Source organism: Tympanuchus pallidicinctus, unplaced genomic scaffold, assembly GCF_026119805.1.
Source record: "Tympanuchus pallidicinctus isolate F22 unplaced genomic scaffold, pur_lepc_1.0 scaffold3, whole genome shotgun sequence".
Lineage (NCBI taxonomy): Eukaryota > Metazoa > Chordata > Aves > Galliformes > Phasianidae > Tympanuchus > Tympanuchus pallidicinctus.
Window position 1 is genome coordinate 66,789,292 of NW_026294747.1, and position 26,335 is coordinate 66,815,626.

General features: G+C 45.3%; 1 protein-coding gene across 1 annotated transcript; it reads left to right on the top strand.

Annotated features, from left to right (window-relative positions):
* The first annotated feature begins 2,582 nt into the window (after positions 1–2,582).
* On the top strand, positions 2,583–11,254 carry INSIG1 (insulin induced gene 1). Its single transcript, XM_052692615.1, has 5 exons — positions 2,583–3,036; positions 4,495–4,619; positions 5,424–5,590; positions 6,033–6,132; positions 8,938–11,254. The coding sequence occupies exons 1-5, from the start codon at positions 2,715–2,717 to the stop codon at positions 8,965–8,967; spliced, it is 744 nt and encodes a 247-aa protein (XP_052548575.1). The 5' UTR covers positions 2,583–2,714; the 3' UTR covers positions 8,968–11,254.
* The last annotated feature ends 15,081 nt before the right edge of the window (positions 11,255–26,335 follow it).

Sequence of the window (26,335 nt, forward strand, 5' to 3'; positions counted from 1 at the left end):
TTTGTTTCCCTGAGGTCAACTCCAGAAAGAGATTTCTTGCAAAGACGGGTTGTTTTATGTCAGATCTGCAGTCCTGCTGGTAAATCTTGAAGATTCATAAGGAAAGAAAATTTCCCAGGGAATGAGTTCTAGTCCTCAGAGTTGCTGAAAGTAGTGCTTAGCAGTCCAGGAATGTGGATAAACTGCCTGTGTCAATTCAAAACATATATCTGGTTGCTGTGAAGGGAAGCACTGTATCTGCATGTGATTTCCTGGAACAAATCAAATGTTTCTGCAGAGGAAATCATAAAACGCTGACAATAGAGTAAAGTAAAGTAAAGTTTAAAAAAAAAAAATTCATTTAAATTTACTGCAATTAATGACCATTTGTTCAGGGGGAAAAAAAAATGAAGAAAAGGAAATGAGTGGTGCAATGCAAAACACAATCGCAATGTGAGTAACTTACAAGAGTAAGAAACAAGCAGAACTGTGTACACTGACACCAGAACGCATGGTGAGGCAGGAAGATGGAAAAGGCATATTCTTCCAAGATGCAAACAGAAACTCTCAATTCATGGGCACATCCACATTTTGCTGGCATACGTGGCAGAGCGTCCATGTGTTCCACTTCACTATGACAAAGCCAAACCAGCAGTGTTTATGCAGAGGACAGCTCTTCAGTCACTGCTTAATCAACATTATAGTCAATCTAGAAGCAGTGAACAGTAAAGTGACATCTTTGAAATGGAAGATTTTTTTCTATTTATTGATATTTTCATTTACCTTCCCCTTCATTAAAAAAAAAAAAAAAAAAAAAAAAAAAAAAAAGCTGCTTCAATATACTATTGCAATAAAACAAAAATAGAAACTGAACATTTACAATGCCACGTACACAGAACACATATATGACAGTCCAGCAGTAAAATCCAGGAGGCAGATCTGGGCTCATCCAAAGCTGGTCACTATTAACAAGACGTTTGGCTTTTCTGCCCCATCCAGCAGTGACACTAACAATTCATCCATCTCAAAGTCAAGTATCTAGTCCAAAGTTGCCCTATGCAGTGTGCTCAGTTATCCTAACTCTTTGCACACCACCAGGAATTCATAAGAGATTAGAAGGAATAACTATATCCTAGGTTGATTTTTCACTTTACTATATAGAGAAGACCTGTTTCTTTCCATATGTTTTACTGACATTTGTTACATTGAACATACTGATTAAGTACAACCAAGTTGAATGCAGACCATCATTCCGCCCTTCGCTCCTACAGCAACTGCAAAGATATTCTTAAATCCTCAGTGTCATCGCTCAGGAAGGCACCAGGTCCTGTGCTCTTTCCAACTGCAAGCAGGACATGCCTCGTGTGAAAAAGAAGCCCTGCTGGCTCCAGTGAGGCCAGCTAAATAAACAAGAAACACGGTTATTCTTACTGTACCAACACACTAGTCCCAGTGTGTCCTGGAGAAATGACATCTGAAAAAAGAAACCCTGCAGCTAAGCAGACATTTTCTAGTGCTAGACAGGGTATCACGTACAGCATCTAGACAACTGTCTCTGCTCAGCCAGACCCTGCAGAGGGTGGACCTGCACTTAGCTGCATTTCAGTGACACTGCGCTGGGCTGGGTGCACCCTGGCCCAGTCTTTGGCACTGCTGGGGCAGCAGCTGTTCAAGTTCTCAGTGCGGAAACGTAACAGATGCTCAGAGCCACCTGGGCACCCCACGGCCTTGAGCGCATGATCCGCCCTGGCTTTGGCAGGATCTCCTTGCACGGCCATTTTAGACGTGTGGAGGTGTGGCACTAAGGGCCACGGTTTAGTGGGCACGGTGGTAATAGGATGATGGTTGGACTTGATGATCTTAGAGGTCTTATCCAACCTTAATGATTCTAGGATTCTACAGAGGAGTGCCCATCCTTTGTCCTTCAGGAGACACCACACAGGGGCAGGTGCCATCTCCTGAGGGACAACCCAGCGTGGAGGTGCAGGCGAGCCTGCGAGGACCACAACCACTGCCACCATCACCATCAGTCACTACCGCACAGCGTGTCCAAGATAGTGAAGGGTATGCAGGGCGAGGGGTGTGAGGAGCAGCAGATGTCCCTGGGTTTGCTTGGGCGCAGAGCGGAGCAGGCTGAGCGGAGACCGCCTTGCCTCACAGCTCCTCACAGGGAGCGCTGGGACAGTGACCTCAGACACCGGTTCGGGTTTGGGTGGTGCAGCGCGGATCCACAGCCCGTCCAGCAACACTCCCCGCGTTCTCGCCCCGCCCCGCCCTCCATTGGCCGCTCGGCGCTGCGGCCGTCACCCGGCGGGCGGGCGGGGGGGGAGTGAGGGGGGGCGGGAGCGTGGTGTGTCCCGCACGTCATATCAGCCGCCCGCCCGCCATTGGCCGCGCCGCCTCACCCCAGCGCTGGGCGGGCGGCCGGGACCGGCGCGCGACTCCCGCGCTCGGCGCTCGCACCCGGTCCCGCCCTCGGCGCGGCGTGAGGGGAGGGGCGGAGCGCCGGCGGGCCAGGCGCTGCCGCCGGTAGGTTGGCGGCGGGTGACGTGACGGCGGCCGCCGGCGGTTATAAACCTTACGCCGGGAGCGGGCGGCGAGCGCGGTGGCGGCCTGCGCCTTCCTTAGGGGCTGAGGTGAGAGGCGGTAGCGGGGAGGGGGCGGTGCAGCCCGGCTCTGCGGCCGTCACCTGCGCCGCCGGCCGTCCCCGCCATCTCCGGAGCGCGGCCGGGCAGATGCCCCGGCTGGAGAGCGGCGCCTGGAGCTGCTCCTGCGCGGCCCGTGCGCGGCACGCGGCGCGGCCCGGGGAAGCGGCCCCCAAGGCAGGCGCCATGCGGAGCCCATCGCCCAGCGTGGGACGTGCGGTGCGGGACGGCACGACGTGGAGGCAGCACCTGGTGCAGCGCAGCGTCGTGCTCTTCGTGGTGGGCGCCTTCATGGCGCTGGTGCTGAACCTGCTGCAGATCCAGCGCAACGTCACGCTGTTTCCCGACGAGGTCATCGCCACGCTCTTCTCCTCCGCCTGGTGGGTGCCGCCGTGCTGCGGGACTGCGGCAGGTGAGTGCCGTGCGACCCCTCCCGACACCCCCCCCCCCCCGCCACATCCCGCTCTCCGTGACGCCCCTCGGTCGGATCGCGGATCGCGCTGCCCGCAGCCGCCGCGGGGCTCCCCGCGCCCGTCCCGCCACCGCCCCTCGCGCCGCCATTGGCTGCTGCTGAACTGGTGAGGCGCGGACGGCGCTTCCCATTGGCTGCCGCCGCCAACAGGCCACGGGCCGGGCCGACAACAAGGAAGTCACGTGCGGGGCTGCGTTGTGTGCGGGCAGCCGGGACGGAGTGCGGGGAGCTGGGGTGGAAGCGCGGGGCGTCAGAGCGCCGTCGTCTTGGCGCTGGAAGTGCTTCAGCGAGCCTTGCGTGCCTTGTTTATCTTTTGGTGGTGCTGTTTGTGCCCCTGCTGAAAGTATGAATGATATGCTTGCATGAGTGATAAGCTGTGTAGTAAAGATTGTCATAAGATAGTTTTCTAGTAGTCTTATCGTGCTTGCATTAAGCTCTGGCTGTTAGCGGCTATCTCAAGGTAAAAGTCCTGTGACTGGCATCAAGAAACAAAACTTGAAGTATTAGCTCTACTGCCTTATGCCCTATTATATGTCTTATATTGTCCTGCACAGGGAAGCTGTTTCTTTTAGGAATCAAAGATTGAGGGGAGCAGAGTGGAGGAAACACATAACACGAGACTGGTGCCTCATTTGAGCCTTCTGTCAACACATGGAGCTGCTAGCAGGGTCAAGTTTTGCTATTCTAAAACATACAACTAAGCTCATGGTAGCCTCTCTTCTTCCTTCTGCCACCATTTCTCGACTGCAAAGACAATTTGAGGGTAAAACCCTGTCTAGCTAAAAGGGTGGGTCACAGGCTGTGGTTGATGGTAGCTCCTTCCTGAGATTCCACCCTGCTTCTGTTAGATACCAAAACTCATGTGGGATGGATTGGGATCATAGGCTGAGTTAGAGCCCAGCAGAAAGGGAAGCAGCTCTGCCAAGCAACATCTTAGTCTACATAAATAGTAATTCAGGGCCTGATTCACAGGCAATACATTAATAAAAGGAGATATCTTGCACAAACAGTAAAGATACATTCTATTCATCTCTGTAATTAAGCTATTTGATTTTGTTTTATTGGCGCAAGGCAAGTGTTTACTCAGTGAGAAATGATTCATGCTTATGGAAGAAAAAGAGCTTGAAGTGAGATACCTTAACACTTAGCACTACATACATCTCTGCTTTAAGGGTTCAAATGGAACATCTCTTTATAAAGTCTGAGGCTCTTATTTTTTCATTCCTAAAGTGTATATGAAGGGTTGTTAATTGTCTTTTCTTTGCCAGGCTTACAGTAGTGTACGACTTGTGTCACTACTAATAATGCTTAGCCAAACACTTATTTGACAAGCTAATGTCTAATGTATTTAAATAATCAATGTATAATGGTTAATATATTGTCTTGCTTCTCTTGCAGCTGTTGTTGGCCTGCTGTACCCCTGCATTGACAGCCACCTTGGGGAACCACACAAGTTCAAGAGAGAGTGGGCGAGTGTGATGCGCTGCATAGCAGTTTTTGTTGGCATTAATCACGCAAGTGCTGTATCCTTACCTAGTTTTTGTTGCTTGACATGTTGTTTGTATTGCCCTGAGCTCACCTGAGGAAGCTACAAAGGTAATGATAATGCCAGGGGGCAACTTTGGACTGCAGAAACATGCAGTACAGTGCAATGGTTGCTCTACAATACTTCACCACTGTTAACTTTGAAGTAGTTATGGGGTTCTGGGATGGGAGAAGGCCTGACGTTATTCTGTGTCTGGTGTAACTGAGTGCAACAAGGTCAAAACAACACGAGTTAATCTGTGTGCTGTCTGTATTTAATAGTTAATGTAAGTAACTAGTGAGATCACAGCATCATAGAATGGCCTGGGTGGAAAAGGACCTCAGTGCTCATCTAGTTTTAACCTCACTGCTACGTGCAGGGTCACCAACCACCAGACCAAACTGCCCAGAGCCACATCCAGCCTGGCCTTGAGTGCCTCCAGGGGAGGGAGATGCACTAAGTTATTCAGTAAGAATGTTTTTTTTTGTGTGTGTGTTGAATGCTTATGACTTGTGCAGAAAACTTTAAATTAGGAAGGAGTAGCTTGGTTACTTCAGATAAAAAAGGAAAATCCATGGAAGTTAAATGTATTACTATATGGTGTATTCTTTAGATGCACTCCACTCACATTGGCTTCTGTAACACTGAGCAAGTGTAAAGACAACAAGGGGAGTAATTGCTCAGCAGGTATGAGAACTAGATTCTTAATGTCGTATATCTAGAAATGTAAAATCACACTTGCTTTCCATATGGGTAGGATGTTAGCAGATTTGAAAGAATTGTCCTTAACATCTCTTTCCAGAAACTAGATTTTGCCAACAACGTTCAGCTGTCCCTGACTCTTGCAGCCTTATCACTGGGTCTTTGGTGGACATTTGATCGTTCAAGAAGTGGCCTCGGACTTGGAATTACAATAGCATTTGTAGCAACTCTGATAACCCAGTTCCTTGTATATAATGGTGTTTATCAGTAAGTTACACTTTAAAATAGTATTTCAACTCTTGTAATAAAAATCAGTGCGCATGTATTGGAAGCTACTTATTAACATTCTTGGCGTATTCTTATAACGAAGTGTTTTCTATGTCTAAAGCAGTTAATTGTCATGTTCTAAATTATTAGATTGAACACTGAGTGGGGAGGGAGGTGGCTTTCAAACTGAGCTGTTATTTCAGCATACATCTCAACAGCTGAACTTCTCCTGACTTGGTCTGTCATTAACTTGCTCTCAGGTGAAAGAAATGCTGGACTTTGTTTTTTTAAGACTTTCAAGTTAACAGATTTAACTTGGTCTTGCTATTTCTTCTCCTGTGTTTCTCTGCTGTGTCTGGGGAGAGAATTGATAGCATCTTGTTAACAGTACATAAGAAGATGATAATGCCTTGTCTTTAACTTACTACTTCTTGTTTATTAGGTACACATCCCCAGATTTTCTGTACATCCGTTCTTGGCTTCCATGTATATTTTTCTCAGGAGGTGTGACTGTAGGAAACATAGGACGCCAACTGGCTATGGTAATTATTGTGTAATTAGCATTTCCTTTAACAGTCCAAATAACTTCTGTCATTCACAGTCCAAGAACAAACTATGCCTCTAAGGGTGTGACTCACAGATTGAGAGATGAATAGGTGTCTTCAAAAGAGCTGAAATGTAAACATAACCTGTGTTGCCAGTAGAGTAGGAATTACCTTTCTATATGAAAACTTTTTTCCAGTAGCAGCCTAAATAAGAACTGCATCTGTGTAGCAGATCTGATCAGTGTCTTAACTACTCCCTTTCTATTAGCGGTTGACATAATGTCTAAGGTAGCTAGAAAGCTGAGAGGCAGATGGGCTTGCTCTAATTAAACATTCACTAAAGCATTTTTCTTTTGTGGAGGAAATATATCTTCATAAAGCATTAAATTCCACCACTCTGGAATTAAATATGCTCTTTCTGGTCATTTTATACGTGGTTCAAGTATCACTCCGCAAATGGTATAATACAATATAAGTGGTATCTTACCTGCTAGGTTCTTAACTAATTATTCCCTTGTAGTGTATTTAACAGTAAACCTGACTGTACATCAGCTTTCAGCCTGGTCGTTAAATAATTAATACTTCGTTGATCTTATTTCTGTCTTTTGCTACATAACTTCTTTATTCTGGAAAATGTTCAAGTATTCCAGTTCAAAGGTTGTTGTGCCTTGGGTGCCTTTAATTTCCACTGAATTTATATTCACTTATATTCATTTAATTTCCACTGCATTTATAGACTTTACTAAAATACCAGTCTTTGTTTAGTAAAGGGAGAAGCCACTTTCTAGGACTGAACCACAAATAAGTTAGTCTAAAGCTGCCTGCCTTGCCTTAAACAGGCTTTCAATCCCTTCTGTCTAACCTTTCTAACTCAACAGACAGATGCTAGTGTACCTCTAAAGTGACCAGTCAGAACTTGATACTGTAGCTGGACTGATTTACAGGCAAGGTGGGGGGGGGAAGAAAAGCCATGTTGACTGTTTAATTTCTCTGATATTGATTCTCAGTTAAATTACCTCTTGTGCAAAAGTCTGTTTCCTTAAAAAAAAGAAAGAAAAAAAAAAAAAGGGGGGGGGGGTAAATCTACTTCTGTTCTTAATAGTGTTGTTCTAAAAGTTATTTCCTGCTGACTTGATCCCAAGTTAGATTTCCCAGGACCCCAGCCACAGTCTTCAGTTTTTACTCTGATATTCTTTAAAATCACAGCATTTCACACTATCTGGTCTTGCTCTGTTTCCTTAGGACTAAGTACAGGGGGGAAGGTAGAATTTGATAAATAAAATATATTCATAAACTTTGTTACCTGGTGTGAAAAGCAAATTTAGTCCTTGCTTATTGCACACAGACTTAAAATTCTGCAGTCAGCTCTGTGCTATAATTCTGTATATTGTAATGGTATATGCAGCATTTCCAGTTGCTGTGTTTTTTAGGTTGGGAAGAGAAGGGAGCCTCAATGAAGAAGAAACTAAATTCAAGCACATAAGATTTTTTTTTTTTTCTTGTTTTTTTCTTGTCTTGTTCACCTGGCATTTTACCTGAATGTAGTTGAAATCAGACTGACTTCTGCCTGCAGCTTCTCTGTCCAACTTGTCACCCTCCTTTCAAAGGAGGGAAGCTGGCAAGGCAAAGCATTCTATTTTGGTTATCTGGGAGCATCTTCTCGTGAATTTTGTTACCATTACTTAATCTGGAAAAAGTTTGGGAAGCCCAGCAACTTCATGAGAATGCCAGGTAGGAGCTTGGAGAATACCACTTCAAAACAGAGAAGCAGAACTCAGTCTGCTAGGTCCTTCTATAGAAATGACCTAAAAGCTGAGGAAACCAGAGTGATGCCACTGTAAGGGTGGTAAGAAGATGCAGTATTACCACTTCAAACTAAACCTGAAGGAAGGATCACTTTAAATATATTACTCTGTAGTCACTGAGCTGTTGGGCTGCATTTGACTGTTGTGAATCAAAGAACAGAAGTGTGTTGGGTGTATGTAGAGTAGGAAGCAGCACCTTTGGAAAGTATCTTAATGGAGTAGAGTTGCCTTGCTTCTCCTGTCTGTCTTTTGCTGAATTGGGAAAATTGGAATGGTGCTGACAGTGGTTTGAAGTATTTCAATATTAAAAAAAAAAAAACAGCAAACATTTCTGGTAATGAGGCAACATCTTTAGTTGTAACCATCAGTCTTAGTGTCTTGTAAACTAGAGTGGTATTTAAAGCACCCACCTCAAGAGTAACTATTGTTTGCTAGTGCTTGAGCTTGCAGAACTGTGAACACATTCAATACTTATGGCTATTTCTGTGTTGGAAATAGTATGAGGAAAAACTTGCCATAAGCTTTGTTTAAGTAAAAGCTGGTTACATGTTGTCTTACACTGATGTTATTACAGGATTTCATACTGGAAAAGGAATGAGCAGGTCTATCTGATACCAGGCTTTGCTTGGAAAATCCAGTAACTTTTGAGGACAGTTTAAAGGAGAGCCCTTAAAATTGAAACTAATGTCTAGTAAGTAAGTGCTGTGCATTTCCTGCTGAAAAATAAATTGAGGTGGGGAGGATTGCCAGTGAAGTCTTAATACAGTCCCACTGATTTTTATCAGATGAATGAATTGAGGCTGCACAGAACCGTAGTGACTTCTGTTTTGTCTTCAGTTGAGGAGCATGTCCTGCAAGAGTCACATGTGCTAGGTCATTGTCAGCCTAAATGAAGCTAGTTGACTATTTAGTCATAGAAAATACTGCATAATATAGTTAAGTTCTCATGTGGTATTAACATCTAACATACTTTTGGTTATTTTTTTTATATTCATAGGGTATTCCAGAGAAGCCACACAATGACTAAATCCTCGGAGGAGAGAGCGTGGTGCCAGTGTGAGAGCAACATTAAGAAGATGTGTTCCTGTTTTAAATTGAAGATTATTTAGCAAAAAAAATAATCTCTTTATGGGCTCACTGCACAAATGACTTGTGGGGGAAAAAAAAAAATTATTAATCCACTCTTAGAATAGCCAAGTGAAATTAACTGCTTATCTTGAAATCTTACCCTGATTTACTGCATAAGCATTTGCATATGGCTGTTCTCTGGAAGAGTTTAACACCAAGTTGAATACAAGAGTTCAGGCTAAGTGGCAGTTTTCCAAGTATTAGAATCCAATGTAAGTTATTGAAGCAGCTGCCGTATTTTCAAAGCCTTGAAACTGAAATTTAATTACAAGCTCCTGTATCAGTGCCCAAAGGAAGTAGATCGATGGTGCTTAACAATGAAGAAGTATGGTTTAATAGGAATAGTATTTATCCAAATCTTATAAAAATATAGGGTTATTTAAAAGTAAGAGTGATCAAAACCAATTAGAGGCATTGCACTAATGCTTCTGGGAGTCTTATGAAGGAATCATGCCCTTACTTGTAATGCTGCATTAAGTTTGTCTTTGGAGGAGTCAGAGGGATGAAAGACTGTCACCTGGTTCTGAATTTATAAATTACTCGTGTCACAGGTGAACACTGGAGACAATCTTATTCCAAGGTGAACTTTATCAAGAAATTGTGACTGAAAGGTTGCTTGCTTCACAAGCTTGCAGTCAGACTTGAGCATATTTAGTTTTGGCCCTACTTTAGTAAGAACTTTAATGTGGGTGATTATTCCAACTTAAAATTAGGCTTAAGTTTCAGTGTCTCACCAAAGTCAGTCTTCAGGTACTTTAAATGTCTGGTGTGACTGAAAGTTATGTGTGGTGCAGGTATTTGTGGCCATTGAGCATGTGCCCCAGCTCCTGGGAAGGCTGGAGTTTCCTCCCAGGCTGTGTGTGATCTTGCATGTGTTTGAGTCAGGGCTTTGACTGAAGTGTTTGGAAACAAAAGCAGGCCTAAAATGTGATATAAAATGTGATATAAACTGTGTGAAGAGTAGCAAGCAGCTCACTTACTCAGTTTTTAAGAGATCACTGCTTATTTTTATCACAACCCTATGGAACTTGCAATCTGTGATTGCCTTGTATAAAAAAAAAAAGCAAAAACAACAAAAAAGTGCTTACGTCACTACATTAAACATTGGTGTTTCTTAATACTTAGTTTTGTGAGCACAATGTATTTGTTTGATAGCTTAGACCACAGTGGACCTAAATAGCAAGTATTAGGTCTTAAAATCGAAGTGCAATGTACAGTAAAAATCTGAGCCTCATATTCTCTTCAATAGTGATCATTTCTTATGACAGATTAAAGAGAAAAGGGTTCTGAGTTCATTTCAATGCTGCATGGAGTCAAATGGAGCAATAATTTATTTAACTAGTTCTGTTGTACTTTTCATCAAACCCAAATTTTTAGAAATACTCCAGTTTTGTGGTTATGGTGTACTTGTAAACTTTTATGCATTTGCCTTTTTGTATTCTACAATTATTGTGTTGTGTTCATTTCTAATCTTACATGGCTTCAGATATGAATAGAGGCATCTGTTAAAGAGCAGCCCATCCAAAAAGATGTTGAGTCAAGGTAGCAGCATTCCGGCTGTTTTCACTCTTCAAAGGGACTGCTGTAGCTGCTGCTTGTGCTTTTTTATAGGAAGAGTTTCGTACAAAGGCTGTATTACAAAACAGACCCCAATTCTAATCTTGCTTGGTGTAAATTAAGAGTAATTTTCACTGGCATCAGACCCTTCTATCCTTCCTCAAACACTTAAAACCCCAATAATCACATTTTGTAGGACCACTTGAAGAGATCAGGTCCTTGGATTGGGACTGGATCAGCTCAGATATCTCAAGAAATATGCTGCCTGCTGGAAAGACAGTTTTGTAACAGTCTTAAGAGACCATTTTTCAAAACTATAAAACCAGATGTAAGATGACTGTGATCTTTGCATGTAATTGATAGATAACAAAGTATTTATTTGCAAAGACAAGCTGAATCTGTGTTACAAATACCGTAGCCAAAAAAATGTAAGTCAGAAGTTCATTTCTTGCCAATACTTTTAAGTATCTGAACCAAAGTGATTTAAGTTTGGAAGTGACGAGAGGGGAGTGAAGAAAATTTGCACTATTCTGAATTTGAACACTTAAATTCTCATTCTTACAAATAAGTTTTCAGCAGTATGTTTGGTTTTACACTTTTTTTACTATTAAAGTTTTATGATCAAGTCATGTTTGCCTTGGATTCTCTGTATTCACATTATGCAGGAATCTTTCTTGAAAAGGACAGTTGTTATGGTTGCATAACTAATATTCAGTCATGCATACTCAGTGTTATTTAAAAAAATAATAATAATTCTAAGCTGAACACAGGAAGATTAACTTCTAGAAGGGTTTCCAGCCTGGGTTAATCAAGTTTAAGAACAAGTCTTGCTGTTTTGCCAAGAAAGTGGCATAAGTATGTGTTACTGCTATGTGACTTGGGGAGGAGAACACTATTGCCATTGTTTTCCAAGATAGCAACGTTCATAATTGAAACAAAATACAGACAGTGTAGGGTAAGCATACTGCTTCCTGGTGTGCCTGGTTATCTGCAGTGATGAATTGCTAAATGCTGTGTGAATTAGACATGATAGCAGCTTGCAAACCTGAACAAAAAGCCTTCAGTTTTACTGTACTTAAATGTATATCTTGGGCTTCTAGAAGCTGCTGTTCTTAGTAGTAGTTGAATGGCTTTGTGATCTGTCTTCATCTGCTTCAGTGCAGTGCTGGCTGAACTTGAGCATTTTTAGCTAGGAGCTGCTTAAGCTGCTTTGGCTCAGACAGCCTGTATTCTGTTCAGTTTGAGTGTGTGCTCCATGCCAGCTCGGTAGTGGTTAACAGCTCCAAGCTGAGGATGGCCCCAGTCCTCCAGGTGCATTGCTTTCCCTCACTCTGCTCAGGTTTTGTTAGAAGGAATGAAAAGATACACAAAAAGACCTGGTGTTCTCCTGATCTTGGACAGCTAGGACATCCCCATCCCCCAGCTAGGACATCACCCATGGCTTCCTCTTGAGATGGGGAGGGTCACGATGTTCCTAAAGGAGAGAAAAGAGAAATAAAATCCGTATTAGTGTTCCCAGAAAGTATGATTTGACCTGTGGGTAGCATAGTTTCTGTGCACTCATTCTGTGGGTTATTCAGCCTTTGGCTTAAGCATGGGGATTTGCAGGTGCTAAATTAGCCACAGGAGGGCCCATAGACTGTTCTCTGAATGCAACAGGAACATATTGAGATGAATAATGAAATGAAGTCTCAGTAGTCTTGCTGCACATCAGAGTAGCTCCAAAATTCTGGAGAACAAAGCATTACATGCTGGACTAATTGAACAAAAACACGTCTCTGAAACAGAGATCATTAAGGACTCTGATCTTGGAAACTTGAAAGGTGTGTGTGACCACAGCCCTTCAGCTAAGAGCCCAGAATGGTTTTCTAAAGGTGGTGGGGATTTCTTTGGCTGATGGAGTGTGTGAGCTTCCCCACACCAGCATTGTAGTCCTTTCCCTGTCCCTAAATCTTACTGTGATGTTCCATTTTCAGAGGCTGTAAGTGCAGGTTATGATGACAGATTAATAACAAAGAGGTAAGGACTGCAGTTTTATTGCATAACTGTGTGTTAAGAAAGCCTGTAGGCTGTAATGGTGCTGCTAGCCCAGTCTTACTAACTTCTAAAGAGAACTCAGAGTAGATGGGATCATTTCTATAAATCCCACATTACTACCCAAGAAGTCCTAAAGGATCAGAGCTGACATGAGTTCTGCTCAATGAAGTTTTCATCCAGCTGCAAATGTTTTCTTTTACAGTAAGCTGTCCTTGCCTATTTAGGAAGTTTCGGAGTGCTATTATGTTAAACATCAGATGAGTGCTATAGAAATTACACCAACTTACTGTGTTTCCTGTAGTAACTAAAACACCTGTTACAAATAAGTATTTTTATACAGAAGTTGAGCACACCTACCCTGTTTCTCCTGAGCCAGTCTGGCGTGACTTGGGGCTGAGCAGGGGAGGCTTCCCCTTCCCAGTGTCTATCTGGGTTGGTTTTGATTTAAAAGAATGTATATATGTATATATACACATCTATAAACACACATTATACATATATACGTGCATGTGTCTGTGGGTGGTATATGTCTGTTAACTGGATGCTAATGCACAAAATTTCATCCTTTTCATGTTCCCTTGAAGTCGTTGCTCCAGAATTAAAATATGATGAACTGGATTCAAAGGGACACAGCATCACGTCCTGTAAACAGGCCTGTAATGGTTTGCTGAGATGTTCATGCAGAAATGTATGTTGTTGGGATGTGACCATGCAGTTCTTCAGGGCAAGAGGCCTGGCAGCTTTTCTGGCTGCATTTTGAATTATAGCTTAGCCAAGAGGGACATGAAAACTATAGATCAGATGGCTTGAAACAACCACAGCTTGGACAGGGCCAGTATATCCTGTAATGCAGAAAGGCCTGCAGCCAACTGGGACATGCCCAGCTGTATCTACAGCCTTTCCTGCAATCACCAAGGAATTTCTGGGGTATGCAGGGTTTAGCAAGGGCCCTCTGGGGATAGGGGAAGATTCCCAAACCTTGGGCATGGACACAAAGATGTTGCATTAAGAACTGAGGTCATTTAGGAGCAGGATCACTGGAAAAGGTCACTCCTTTTGTGATAGCAAAACAAGTATTGCACCTTGAGGAGCAAACAGCAAGCAGATTCCTTGTCTGCCAGCAGTGTGTCTGGAGGGTTTTGAACCACCTCTTGCTTCACGGCTTAGAGGAGACCCATAGTGCAAGGCTCTGTGGGCTGACACTGCTCCTCATCATTGCAGGCTGGTGTATAGGTTCCTTTTACCTAGAATTTCCTGAGGATAAAGGAGGTCTTCCTTCCACTGATTGTGTCTTCCAGTGCCAGCTGAAGTCCTCCATCAGAGCTGACTGTGGAAGATCTGACACTGAAGGCAGTAAAACAACTCCAGCCCCTTGCTTTTTTATGTGAAAACAAGAGCAGGAAGTCTGGGTCAACTTGAACATTTGTTAACATATTGAAATCTTTTGGTTTGACTATGGTTGTTGAAAAAGGGTCCAAGTGGTCTACTACTGATAGTGATGGTATCTCACAGGATAGTCAGTCCTTGTGACTTTACTTTGTTTTTATCAGATTTATTGTTTCATCACGGCACATCCCAAAGTCTTAGCTTCATTTTTACTTCGCCTTTATTCAACTGGGATGAGACTTTTACTATGGTACAAGTTAGTCCTTACTCAACGGAAACTTAAAAATACAACCTGTGGAGTAGTAATTCTCCTGATGGGTCCCAGCTGAGAAACACAGACATCTACCATAATATTTCACACCCCAGGTTATTGAAGGCATTCCAGTGAAGCTGAAAATTTGGCGCAGGAGACGCATGGCCTCGAAGAGCAGCAGCTGAAGGCTATACATGGGATGTGAGATGTCCAAGATAGTATGAGGGTCAAGTTTTGAGTCCCACCATCACCCCATATCAGGGTATCCCAAAGCCAGCAATGCACAAATATCCCTGCATCATCACTCCCACCACCAGGAGCCAGGTAAGTGAAGTCTGAGCACTAAGCTATGAGGCTGATGGAGTGAGCAGCATCACGCGGGAGATCCCACCAGATCTGTGGTGGGACTTGGGGAAAGAACAGCTGCATTTGACTGCCTGCTCCTTGGGCATGCTCCACCTGCTTAATTGAAGGCAGGTCCAAATGAGCCATCTGTTGACCTGGTTGAGAAATCAGTTTCCTATTAATTTAAAGATATTTTTACATGTTATTAAAGGCCTGGAAGGAAAGGAGAGATGGGTAAAAAATGAAGGTAAGAAACTTTGCCTTAGAGGCACAGGTAATATCTGTAACAGATGCTACAGTCAGTGCTTAAACTAATTGTTAAATGAGTCACCCTGGCAAAGGAAGCACTAATAAAGGGAAGCGAAGAGTGAACATCTGGAAAATAATATGAAAGGAAAGAATTTTCATATTTTGGAACTCCTTGCTGGGTGGGAACTGCTTCAGGAGACAACTCTAATTGCTTGTCTGAGAGAACAAGAAATGAGCCTATTCCCAGCCTGCAGCCAGCACTCATCGCATATTCCTCTCTGCAATCCCAGTGCCACAGCAATGATACGGGCCCTGACCTGCAGGGGCTGGGATGTGCTCATCATCCCCTGCACCTCAGCAAGCAATGAGGTGGACCTGTAAAGCCCCTGCATGTGGGTCCAGGTCAAGGGAAGCTGGGCTGAGTGCTTGGTGTACTGTCAAACAAGGTAATTTGGTGTCTTGGTTCTGATGAGTCTTGCTGGGATTCATCCCTTTGCTCTGCCTGCTTGGGGTAACCTTGGCCATGGTCATGGGGTGAGAGTGCAGAACATCTGCTACCTGCTTTGTGCCTGAGTGGCTCTTTGCTTGAGCATAGGGAGCTGAATGAATTCCTTTGGAGAAACAGCTAACAGTTCTTCCACCTTTCCTCCATTTGATCTTAGAATCATAGAATTGCTCAGGTTGGAAATGACCTTAAAGATCATCAGATCCAACAGCAACCGAACCATACTACCCTAACAACCCTCCGCTAAATCATGTCCCTGAGCTTTTGTCTTCTTGCTCTCTGGTTATTTTTCCATTTCTTTCATCCTCCTCTCTCCCTCTCAGGAGCAGTTTCTTCCCCAGAAACCCACACGCAGGTCAGTGCAGCCAGGCATGTGCCCATCTCAGTGCAACCAGATGTTTGGAGCAGCCAGATGTATTCCCAGCTCAATGCAGCCATAGGTGCCCCCAGCCCTGGGGCCGACCTCTGCATCCAGCTAGGCACAGGACAAGGGAACCAGAGCATGCAATTCTTCCCAATTTCCCTCTAGAACATCTATGCATGGGAACCAGTTCTGCCAGCAGTGAATTCTGAAGGGCTGAACAGACCTTACGATGGGAATGTGGCCCTAGTGCAGGCACAGAACACTCTGACAGCTCTCAGAAGTGACGTCCAGCAAAGGGCAGGGACACAGAGAAGGTCTCAATATCCATGGTGTGGTCACAAGGGATGAGGCTGGGGGCAAAGGGCACCCAGGCACCAGGTGACGTGCAGTGGGAGGCTACCTCCAGCTCCACCAGGGTCCCAAACATGCGTGCAAGGATTCTGAAACATAATTATGAAATTTTAAAAAACAACTTGACGTTATAATTATAGTGGTTCCTGGAGGAGCCGCGTAATTGAATTCTGGGGTGTCTCACTCTCATCACAAGCGCTAACGAGAGAGCAGCTCAGCTTCCTTCGCAGCCTTCCTGGAGCCCAGCAAAGCTCAGGAGATTCCCAACAATTCAATTATTGTTTTCCCCTGGAAAGCAGATCATTTTAGACATGCGGCCAGCTCTAATTACAAAGGAGAGGGGGAAATTTCTTGTGTCCAAAATTATTTGACTCATTAAAAGGATTTACTTTCTGTCAGGCCTAAAGCGTGAGAGCTTTAGGAGGAAAAAAGGGATGGAGAGATGGAAGGGATGGATGGGGAGAAGGAATGGACAGATGGAATGGAAGGAGGGATGGAAAGGATGGATGGATGAATTGAAGGGACAGATGGACAGAAGGGATGGAGGGGTGGAAAGACAGAAGAGATGAAGGGGATGGATGGATGGATGGGTGGGTGGGTGGGTGGAAAGGATGGATAGATGAACAGAAGGGATGGGAATGGATAGATAGAAGGGATGGAGAGAATGGAAGGGTGGAAAGGATGAATGGATGAATTGCAAAGATCGATGGACAGAAGGAATGAAAGAATGGAAAAATGGAAGGGATGGAGGGAAGGATAGACAGAAGACAGAGCATCTCTGCAAGTCGGGACTCAGCTTGGGGACATTCCTGCTCCCTATGTTCCTAAGCAAGAAAAACATAAGATTTCTTTAACAATCTTTGTTATGTGGGTTGTTTTTTGGTTTTGTTTTTGTTTTTTGTACGTCTGTGTGTTTTGTTGGTTTTTTTTTTTGTTTGTTTTTGTTTTTTTTCCCCCAGTTAATTTGTAAATGCTCTTTTGTGATACAGACAGTTTTACATAGCGGAGTAGCACTGAGTATGAACTCCCACTCATTCTGTCCCCCACTCCAAACTCACCCCATTTCTCTGTCCCAAATGCAGAGCAATGAATTTTTCTGTGATATTTCTGCTTCATTTTGAAGTCTTGTCCTTGTTAGATAATTCTGTTAGTACCTTGGAAATACAAGGGACCCCTTGTATAATCAGTAATTATAACAGGCGTTCTATGTTAAATTATATCTAATAGGCAAAGCAAAAAGGAAAATTTGTTTTCTGCTTGAGCCTCGTTGGTCCAAAAAGAAGACAGATGTGTGCTCTGCAGAGGGAAACTGTGTGTTTTGTGGGGGGATACAAGGAAATATTTGGGGATTTCTGTGCTGGGATATCTGGATGTGCATGGCACTGCTGAAGGGAAGGGAAGGGAAGGGAAGGGAAGGGAAGGGAAGGGAAGGGAAGGGAAGGGAAGGGAAGGGAAGGGAAGGGAAGGGAAGGGAAGGGAAGGGAAGGGAAGGGAAGGGAAGGGAAGGGAAGGGAAGGGAAGGGAAGGGAAGGGAAGGGAAGGGAAGGGAAGGGAAGGGAAGGGAAGGGAAGGGAAGGGAAGAGAGAAGGAGAAAACCTGAGGGGGGAGGCTAAGGAAAAGCATCCATAAAACTATGACATAAAATGAAATGAAATGAGATGAAATAAAATGAAATAAAATGAATGCAACTAAAAATTTAAAAACTAAAAATAGAAGTAAAAATAAAATGTGTATAAAAAGTTAATAATAATAAATCTGCAAGCCACACTAAGCCTGCTACGGGAATAAAGGACTTTGTGCCTCCCCGGGCAGACGCGGGCCTGTCCCTGAGCGCAGGTTCCGCTCCCGCGGAGGTGGCAGCGGCCGCTGTGCCGGATCCTCCACATGGGCGGCCCCGAGGGAAAGGGGATGCGGGTGCGCATCTTCTGTCCTATTGTGCGGCAATGGGAGCGAGCGGCCCTGGGCTGGGGGTGGTTCTTGGATAGAAAGGAGTAATAGGAATGGCAAAAAGGAAGAAACGAAATGGGAAAGGAAGAAGGAAAGAAGGAAAGAAGAAGGAAAGAAGGAAAGAAGGAGGAAAGAAGGAGGAAAGAAAGAAAGAAGGAAAGAAGGAAAGAAGGAAAGAAGGAAAGAAGGAAAGGAGGAAAGGAGGAAAGAAGGAGGAAAGAAGGAAAGAAGGAAAGAAGGAAAGAAGGAAAGAAGGAAAGAAGGAAAGAAGGAAAGAAGGAAAGAAAGAAAGAAAGAAAGAAAGAAAGAAAGAAAGAAAGAAAGAAAGAAAGAAAGAAAGAAAGAAAGAAAGAAAGAAAGAAAGAAAGAAAGAAAGAAAGAAAGAAAGAAAGAAAGAAAGAAAGAAAAAGAAAAAAAAGACAGGAAAGGGTAAAAAAAAAAAACGTAAATAAAATGATAAAAAGAAAACGGTAAAAAAAAAAAAAAGAAATTACAGAAATTGAATAAAGAAATGAATAAGGAAATGGAATGAAATGGAATGAAGTACAATAACATAAAATAAGGTAATGCAAAATAAGTACAGTAAAATAAAAATAAGATAAAATAAGATAAAAAAATAAGATAAAATAAGATAAAATAAGATAAAATAAAATAAAAATAAAATAAAATAAAATAAAATAAAATAAAATAAAATAAAATAAAATAAAATAAAATAGACAAACAGCCCGAGGCCGGGGCTGGTTGCATCGTGCGGGTGTCCACAACTTTTTTCACTCTGCAATTCGTGTTTCATGAAAGCCTCCCCTACGAGGCGGCACTGTATAACCGCCGGAGTTACTGTAAACGCGTTTCATCTAACAGACGTGAGGAAACGTCTCCCCGTAAACACACGATCCCGTCCTTTAAATAAACACGTCCGTAATCGGGTAATGCGATGCCCTGCTCCGCGGGGCCGCGCTCCGCGCTCCGGGTTCCGCTGCTATCGGCACGTCCTGGCCGTCCGCAGGCGCGGAGCAGGGCTGTATCGGCGCAGGGAGATCAGAGCGCGCCCGGCTGTGCAGGCAATTTAGGGCACAGGATCGCGGTGGGCAGTTCAGTATTTTTGAGACAGGATATGAAGAATTAACGTCGAAGTCCGCCGTTTGGAACACACACACACACCCCTCCCCCAACCCCCCCCGGGTAAACTTTGGGCGTATGGAATGGATTGATGAAATGGTTGAAATGTGGGATCGGATGGAGCCGTCCTTCTGCCCCGTGTAATGGTGGCACCTTGGGCAATAGGGGGCGGCTCAGCGAAGGGTGTGCAGGTGGGAGCGGCTCTGATCCGGGAGGGAAAGGAAGGGAAGGGAAGGGAAGGGAAGGGAAGGGAAGGGAAGGGAAGGGAAGGGAAGGGAAGGGAAGGGAAGGGAAGGGAAGGGAAGGGAAGGGAAGGGAAGGGAAGGGAAGGGAAGGGAAGGGAAGGGAAGGGAAGGGAAGGGAAGGGAAGGGAAGGGAAGGGAAGGGAAGGGAAGGGAAGGGAAAGGGAGGGAAAGGAAGGGAAAGGAGAAGTAGAGAAAATAGAGACAAAAAGGGGAAAAAAGAAAATAGAGAAAATAGAGAAAATGGTAAAGGAAGAGAGTGAGAGAAGAAAAGGAAGGAGGGAGAGGAAAAATAAATGGAAAGAAGGAAGGGAAGAAGGGAAAGGAAAAGAGAGAAAGAGGGAAAAAAAAGAAAAATAGAGAAAGAGAAAGAGAGAGAGAAAAGGAAGGAAGGAAGGAAGGAAGGAAGGAAGGAAGGAAGGAAGGAAGGAAGGAAGGAAGGAAGGAAGGAAGGAAGGAAGGAAGGAAGGAAGGAAGGAAGGAAGGAAGGAAGGAAGGAAGGAAGGAAGGAAGGAAGGAAGGAAGGAAGGAAGGAAGGAAGGAAGGAAGGAAGGAAGGAAGGAAGGGAAAGAAAAAGAAAGAAAAAGAAAGAAAAAGGAAAGAAAAAGGAAAGAAAAAGGAAAGAAAAAGAAAAACGACAACCAGAAATAAAATCCATCAAACAAACGAGAGAGCGAGAAGAAGCGGGAGGAGCGGCTGTGTGCGGCCCGAGCCGGGCCGGGCCGGGGGATACGGGCACAGCCGGGTACCTCCGGGCACCGCCTGTCTTCCCTTCCACCGCACGGTGTGCAGCCGGGACATTTTCTTTTCCTGTTTCTTTCTTTTGTATTTCCCCCCCCCCCACAGTGAATTTATCACCCCAGTTAGTGTATATTTATATATGTATGTAGTTATATTTTTTTTGGCTAACGAGTGCCTCACCGCAGTCACTCACTGCAGCATTTGGGGGCTTTGGGAGATGCTCAGCACTGTGTTATGCAGCTGCCGTTTGCTTAGCTCGCTGGGGGAGTTATTTTTATTGCCGTACTCCCGTACATGATTTTGGCAGTTTCCCTGTGGCACAGCCGCCTCTCCTCCGAAAATCGTAAGGAAAAAAAAAAAGAAGAAGAAGAAAGAAAAATATAAGCCCTGACATTTATCCCCGGTTCCTGCCGCTGCTCGGTAACGTTTAATTACAAAACTCGGCCGAGGTGCCAGCCCGCATCGGTCATTAGGAACCTTTCTTAAAACCTTGTCAGGCTGCAATGAGAACAGATTTAATGGAGGCAGCCGCATACCTCCTGCGCTGCCAGCTGAAACCGAGACCGTGCAAAGCAGGATGGAAATGCCAAATCAGTCTCCGCCATCCCTTCCTAGCAACCAACTATTTAAATTTATTGCTTTTCTCTCTTTTCTTTCCTTTTTTTTTTTTTTTTTTTTTTTTTCTTTTTGGTCTTTTTTTTTTTTTTTTTCCCTTCCTTCTTTGCTCCCCATCTCCCTTTGAGGAAGCAGGCAGGAGCTTCATTTTTAAAAGATGCTTTGAGGATGGGGAGGAGAAACACGTTTTGTGGAGGAGGAGGAGGAGGGGGTCTCTTGTGTCCCTTTGGGGTTTTGTTGGCTGAGTTTTGGAGGGGAAAGAGGCAGTGGGAAACGGAGGTGGCCGAAAGTCGCGTTCACATCCCGCATCTCTCGGGCCCCCCCGGCCCCGGCTGTCCTTGCAGTGAGGGGACGCCAGGGGGCAAGAGGCGTTCGCGAAGGCTGCGTCCGTCCGTCTCTCCCGCGGGGGCTTTCGGTGTTTTATCCCGGCCGAAGTCGGATTTGTTAATAGAGAAAGAAAATAATTAAAAATAAGAGGAAAGAATGAAAAAAAAAATAAAAGAAAGAGGGGGAAAAAAAGGGGGGAGAGGGAAGGAAAAAGAAAATAGGAAGGAAAAAAATAAATAGGAAAAAGAGAGGGGGAAGGGGAAAAAGGGGGGGGGGGGGGGAAAGGGGAGAAAGGAGAAAAAAAGGGAGGGGGAAAGGAAAAACTGGGGAAAAAAGCAGAAAATAAAGACAGAGGAAAAAAAAGAAATGAAAAAAAAAGAAAAAGAAATAAGCGATAGAAAAGGGGAAAGGTAAAAATAATTAAAAAAAAAATTAAAAAAAGGAGGAAAAAGGGAAAGAAAAAAAAAAAGGAAAAAGGAAAAAGGGGGGGGGGGAGGGGGGGGGAAGAAGAAGAAAGGGGAAAGAAAAAAAAAAAAGAAGAAAGGAAATAAAAAGAAGAAAAGAAGCCGCGTATTCCCGACGCCCAAAACACCTCCCGCCCCTCGGGCGCAGCACAGCCGAGCGGAGCCGCCGCCGCGCAGCGCTGCCCGGAGCGCACGGAGCCACCGCTCCTCGCTCACCTCTCTGGGTGCCGAGGACAGTGCACGCCCGCAGCCTTCGAAGAGCAACTACACGCAGCCAAACCCACGGGCAGCTCGCTGGCTGCTGCCGTCCTCCCTGGGTTATTTATTTTGGCGATGGCGCGTTCAAGAAATGAAACAACCCGCCAACCCAACTCCTCGCCAGCTCCTATCGCTCTATCGGGATCCCCGTGATTTTACTCCTGTTGTTATTTTGTTGTGTAAACAAACCATTCTGAGGGTTCCCGTTCCCAGCCGTGCTTGCCCACTGGTGCATCACGTTGCCGTGTGTTTTGCAGGCAATGAGGTGCATGTGGATGGAGCGGACCGCGCACACGGGCATGCACGTTGGGCATTACGGCCAAGCACCGCTCTCTCTCCCATCTTTCCACACCATCTCCTTTTTCAGACTTTGCCCCCGTTGTCCAAGAGTTGGTGTGCAGCTCATGGCAGAGGCGAAACCTTTTAAAGGAGTCAGATGGCAGCATACCGGGCTCATCCCCGAGAGCAGCGCCCTGCCTGGCACTTTATTCCCGGCTTTATCTCCCCGTGTCACACAAATCCACACGCCGTGTATCATCTCCCTTTGAAATGCCATGAACTTGGTGTTTTAAACCGAATCAGCCTTTCTTTTTTGCTTTCTTTTTTTCCTTTTCCTTTTTTCTTTCTTTCTTTTTTTTTTTTTTCTTTTCTTTTCTTTTTTTTTTTTTTTTTTTAGCTGCAAAACAATGGAGATTGTCAAAGGGCCCCGGGGTTGAGCTTTTCTGCGTGTTCAGAGAGCGTTAAAGCTTTATCGAACAAACCGGCTCTGTCTGACCCCTGCCAGACAAAAGCAACTTCCATTTCCCTCTGCAGTGGGTATGTAGGGAATGTGTGGTGCCCTGCTGCTGTGCATGGGTTGCAGTGGATGGGGGACATGTTGCTAAAGCACCCAGGAGAGCAGCTGTACTGCATGCTGGCACCTGTTGGTGGCTCAGCTGCGGGTGCACAAAGCTGGGTTGTACTCAAGATAAGCCTTGCTGCATCCACCCTGAGCAATGCTCTATCCATCCTGAGCAATGCTGCACCCACACCAGCAAAGCACGAGCCACCCCAGTAATGTTGCACTGAGCCCACCAATACTGCACTCACCCCATGCAATGTTGTACCCTCACCAAACAGTGTAGCTTTCCACGCCATGCAATGCTGCATAGACCTACCAGCAATGCAGCATCCACCCCATGCAACTCCATGCTGAGCCCTCTCCAATGCAGCACGCATCCCACCAGTGCTGCACCCATTCCAACCTGCAGACACTCTGGGGTGCACAGCTCAAAGTCAAAAGAATACAAAGTTCACCCTTCCAGAAAGCAGCAGAGCTGCTGAGGTGTCCATAGATGTGTGACCCGTGGAGCTGTGACATACTGAGGTGTAACCCATAAAGTTGCCCAGTCCTGCTGCCAGCGTTTCATCCCTCTGCTCCCTCTGCTCCCTCTGCTCCCTCAGCTCACAGCCAATGCCAACCTCCAAGATCCAGGGGATGCTCCTCACTGTGACCAACCAGCCAGGTGAATGTTGGCTCCATACAAGTGGTCCTTAACCCCTAGATCTCTGCAGAGAGTAGAACTTCTTTGACTTTTCCAAAACCCACCTTGGCGATTTATTGATACTGTGGTTTTCTTTCACTGCACTTCCAACCCACGGTTTGCCCAAAGCCCCATCCAACCTTGTCTGAGCCTCCTCCAGATGAACCCAGAGCTTCTCTGGGCAGCTTGTGCCAGTGCCTCCCCCCTGGAGAGTAAAGAATTTCTTCCTAATGTCTAATCTAAACCTACCCTCATTCACTGGGCCTCCAGCTGCATGCTCAGAAGAGCATTGGGATCACTGGGCCCTTAGGGTAGCAGCTGACCCCACCTCCTTCCATAGGGGCAGTTGCTGTGCTGTCACTCCTTGATTTCCAGTTCTGCCTCCAAAATGTATCTCCAGGACTGAGGCAGTGAGGCAGTGGAGTTCTGGGCTGTTGGAGCCCCACTTTGTTGCTTGTGGAGGGAAGCTGGCACTCAGCACTGCTGTCAGCAGAGATTTGCCAGCCTGATTATATTCTTGAGCATATGCTTGGAAATTAGAAGGTACTCTCTGAAGCCAGTGAGGTCGCTCTGATTTAAAATCTCAAGGCTCTACTAGGAAAAACCTCCTCCTCCTCCTCCTTTTTGCCTTTTCCTCCTCCCTGCTTCTGTAGGCAATGCATCTTGTATTTGGGTACCACAACCATAAGGAGTTAAAAACCCCCAAATCCACCTTTGCCATGAAAATCCTGCAGGATCAGCAATGTGTTGGCACTGAAGTGTGTAGATGACAAGCACCCTCCAGGTCCATGTCTGAGTGGGCAGGCAGTGTCCCAGTATATTTTCTGGGCTATTTGGAATGTTTTGGGTCCTAACGGTATGGGGACGGAATGTTTGGAGAGTTGTGGTGCTCCGAATATCCTCACCAACAGAAACTGAGGTGTTGAACAACTATGTCCAATGCTGGGCATCAGCAGCGAGGGGTCCATAGCACCTTGCAGGAGGGTCCAGCTCTCCATGAAGCCCATCTCACCCACTGCCAAAGTAAACCTCTCTGTAGTTCAGAACCGAATGGGAAATGATAGGAAGAACCAAAGTTTGGATGTCCTCAGCACAGGTATTCATAGCAGGGGGGAGGTCAGGCCCTGTGGTGAGGGGGAAATCCCCACCCTGGAGCTGCTCCCCGCTGACTGCAGGAGAAGGGATGGGGGAATCAGGCTGGGACTGTGTATCTGGGACAAGAGAAAATTATATTTAAGTTGTGCACCCCGCCGATGAATCGTGCAGCAGCCTAATTTTTCTATGAAGAGTGCCTTGGGCAAGGCTTGTGTGGCCCAGAAAAGGAAAAAGTTTGAATTTCTTCCATGCTGCTTCTTTGAAACGTGCTCCTGGAGTGTGGTGAGAGTGGGAGATACGGCTGTGCCGGGGCACGGGGAGCGAGCGCTCGCGGCACACGGGTGAGCAGGAGAGAAATAAAAAAAAAAAAGAAAGAAAAAGAATAAAAAATTGAGTAACCTCAAATTACAAATCAATTTGAGGAAATCCCAACCTGGCCGCAGACGCTCTGCAAGCAGTTGAAGCTGAGCTGGTGGAGCAGACGGCTGTAATTAGCACACGGTGCCGGCGAGCGCTGCGCGGCTCTGTGCGCTCCGTCCCTGCGCTGCGATGCTCAGCAGCCTGACCCACAATGCTGGAGGCCATGGTGTCATCGTCCTGCCATCATTTAGGGGCTGGAGGATGTCACGTTCCTTGTTTCTCAGCCAGGTTTCTCAGTGCCGTTTGCCACAGGCTGGTTCCTGACCTCATTCGTGCTGGTGCAAGCCTGCAATCATTTTGTGTTAGCCACAGGCTTTATTGCAAATTGTCCTTGTGCAAAGAGACAAAAATCTGGTTTATAATGCTTCTCCCTCTTTCCCATGCAAGAAACCCTGCTGCAGCCAGAGTCAGTGGGACAGGTGGCACTGCTGACCCCTACACCACTCCCAATGCACAGCCATGAGAGCGAGGGGCAGCACAATTTCCTTTGTAATAGCATTGCAGCCCTGCAGGTAGGGTGGGAATAGGATGGTTTTCCTCTATCATGACCTTCTGGTTTTTCTGTAATATTTCTCTTAAACCTTCCTTAAATCTTTCATCTCTCTTTAATCTGATGCCTTCCACCAGGAGACATTTTCTGATCATCACATTGCATTCTGCTGCCAATAAACAGCGTGCAAATCCCGTTGAGCACTGCATGCAGAGTGTGCGGTGACGCACTGGGAGCACACAGGTTGTCACAGTTCTGTACTTAAGGAGAGCTTGAAATCTTCCCACTCTATTGACAGCACTGTTTCATGTTATCACCATTCCTTACGAAGCACTGAAATGAAGCAATGTTTATGGGAAGAAATATCAGTTTCATCAGATCAACCGGATTGCAAATGGCCCACAGCCATTGGGGTCTGCAGCTTTCAGAGTGCAGCTAATGGTAATGCAAATATTTTTGCATTGGCACAAGCTGTCCAGAGACACTGTGGATGCTCCATCCCTGGAGGTGCTCAGAGCCAGGCTGGATAAGGCCCCTGGGAAGCCTGGTGTGATAGGAGGTGTCCTTGCTCATGTCAGGGGTTGGATCCAGATGGGTGCTGCTGTCCCTTCCAACAGAAACCACTCTGCAATTCTCTGATTCTATGATTTACTTTCCCAAGTCTTTCATTTTTCTTTAATTTCTGGAATTGTAAAGCGAAACCAAGCACTTGAATCATGGAAGCAGCTGCACTTGGCACCCTAAATACAGAGCATGTCAGAAGCCTTCCATGTCTTCCCCACACCTGGGTACATCCCACCAGCCTCCTTGAATTGAATCACAGAAGAACGTTCCCAGCTTTCAACTCTGGAAAGCAGTGTACTGGGAGCAAATGTGAAAATAAATGATGGTTTTAAAATGAAAACCAGCAGGACCTAGCCTTGGGCACGGGAGGTTCATGCAGCACACTTTGCTACATTAACCTCAAGTTCAGCAATAA

Bases quoted from the DNA above. Each gene is read 5' to 3' on its own strand.
- INSIG1 (XM_052692615.1), top strand. From the start codon at position 2,715: ATGCCCCGGCTGGAGAGCGGCGCCTGGAGCTGCTCCTGCGCGGCCCGT. The intron at 4,620-5,423 runs GTATCCTTACCT...ATCTCTTTCCAG, and splicing joins GCATTAATCACGCAAGTGCT to AAACTAGATTTTGCCAACAA. The intron at 6,133-8,937 runs GTAATTATTGTG...TTATATTCATAG, and splicing joins TAGGACGCCAACTGGCTATG to GGTATTCCAGAGAAGCCACA.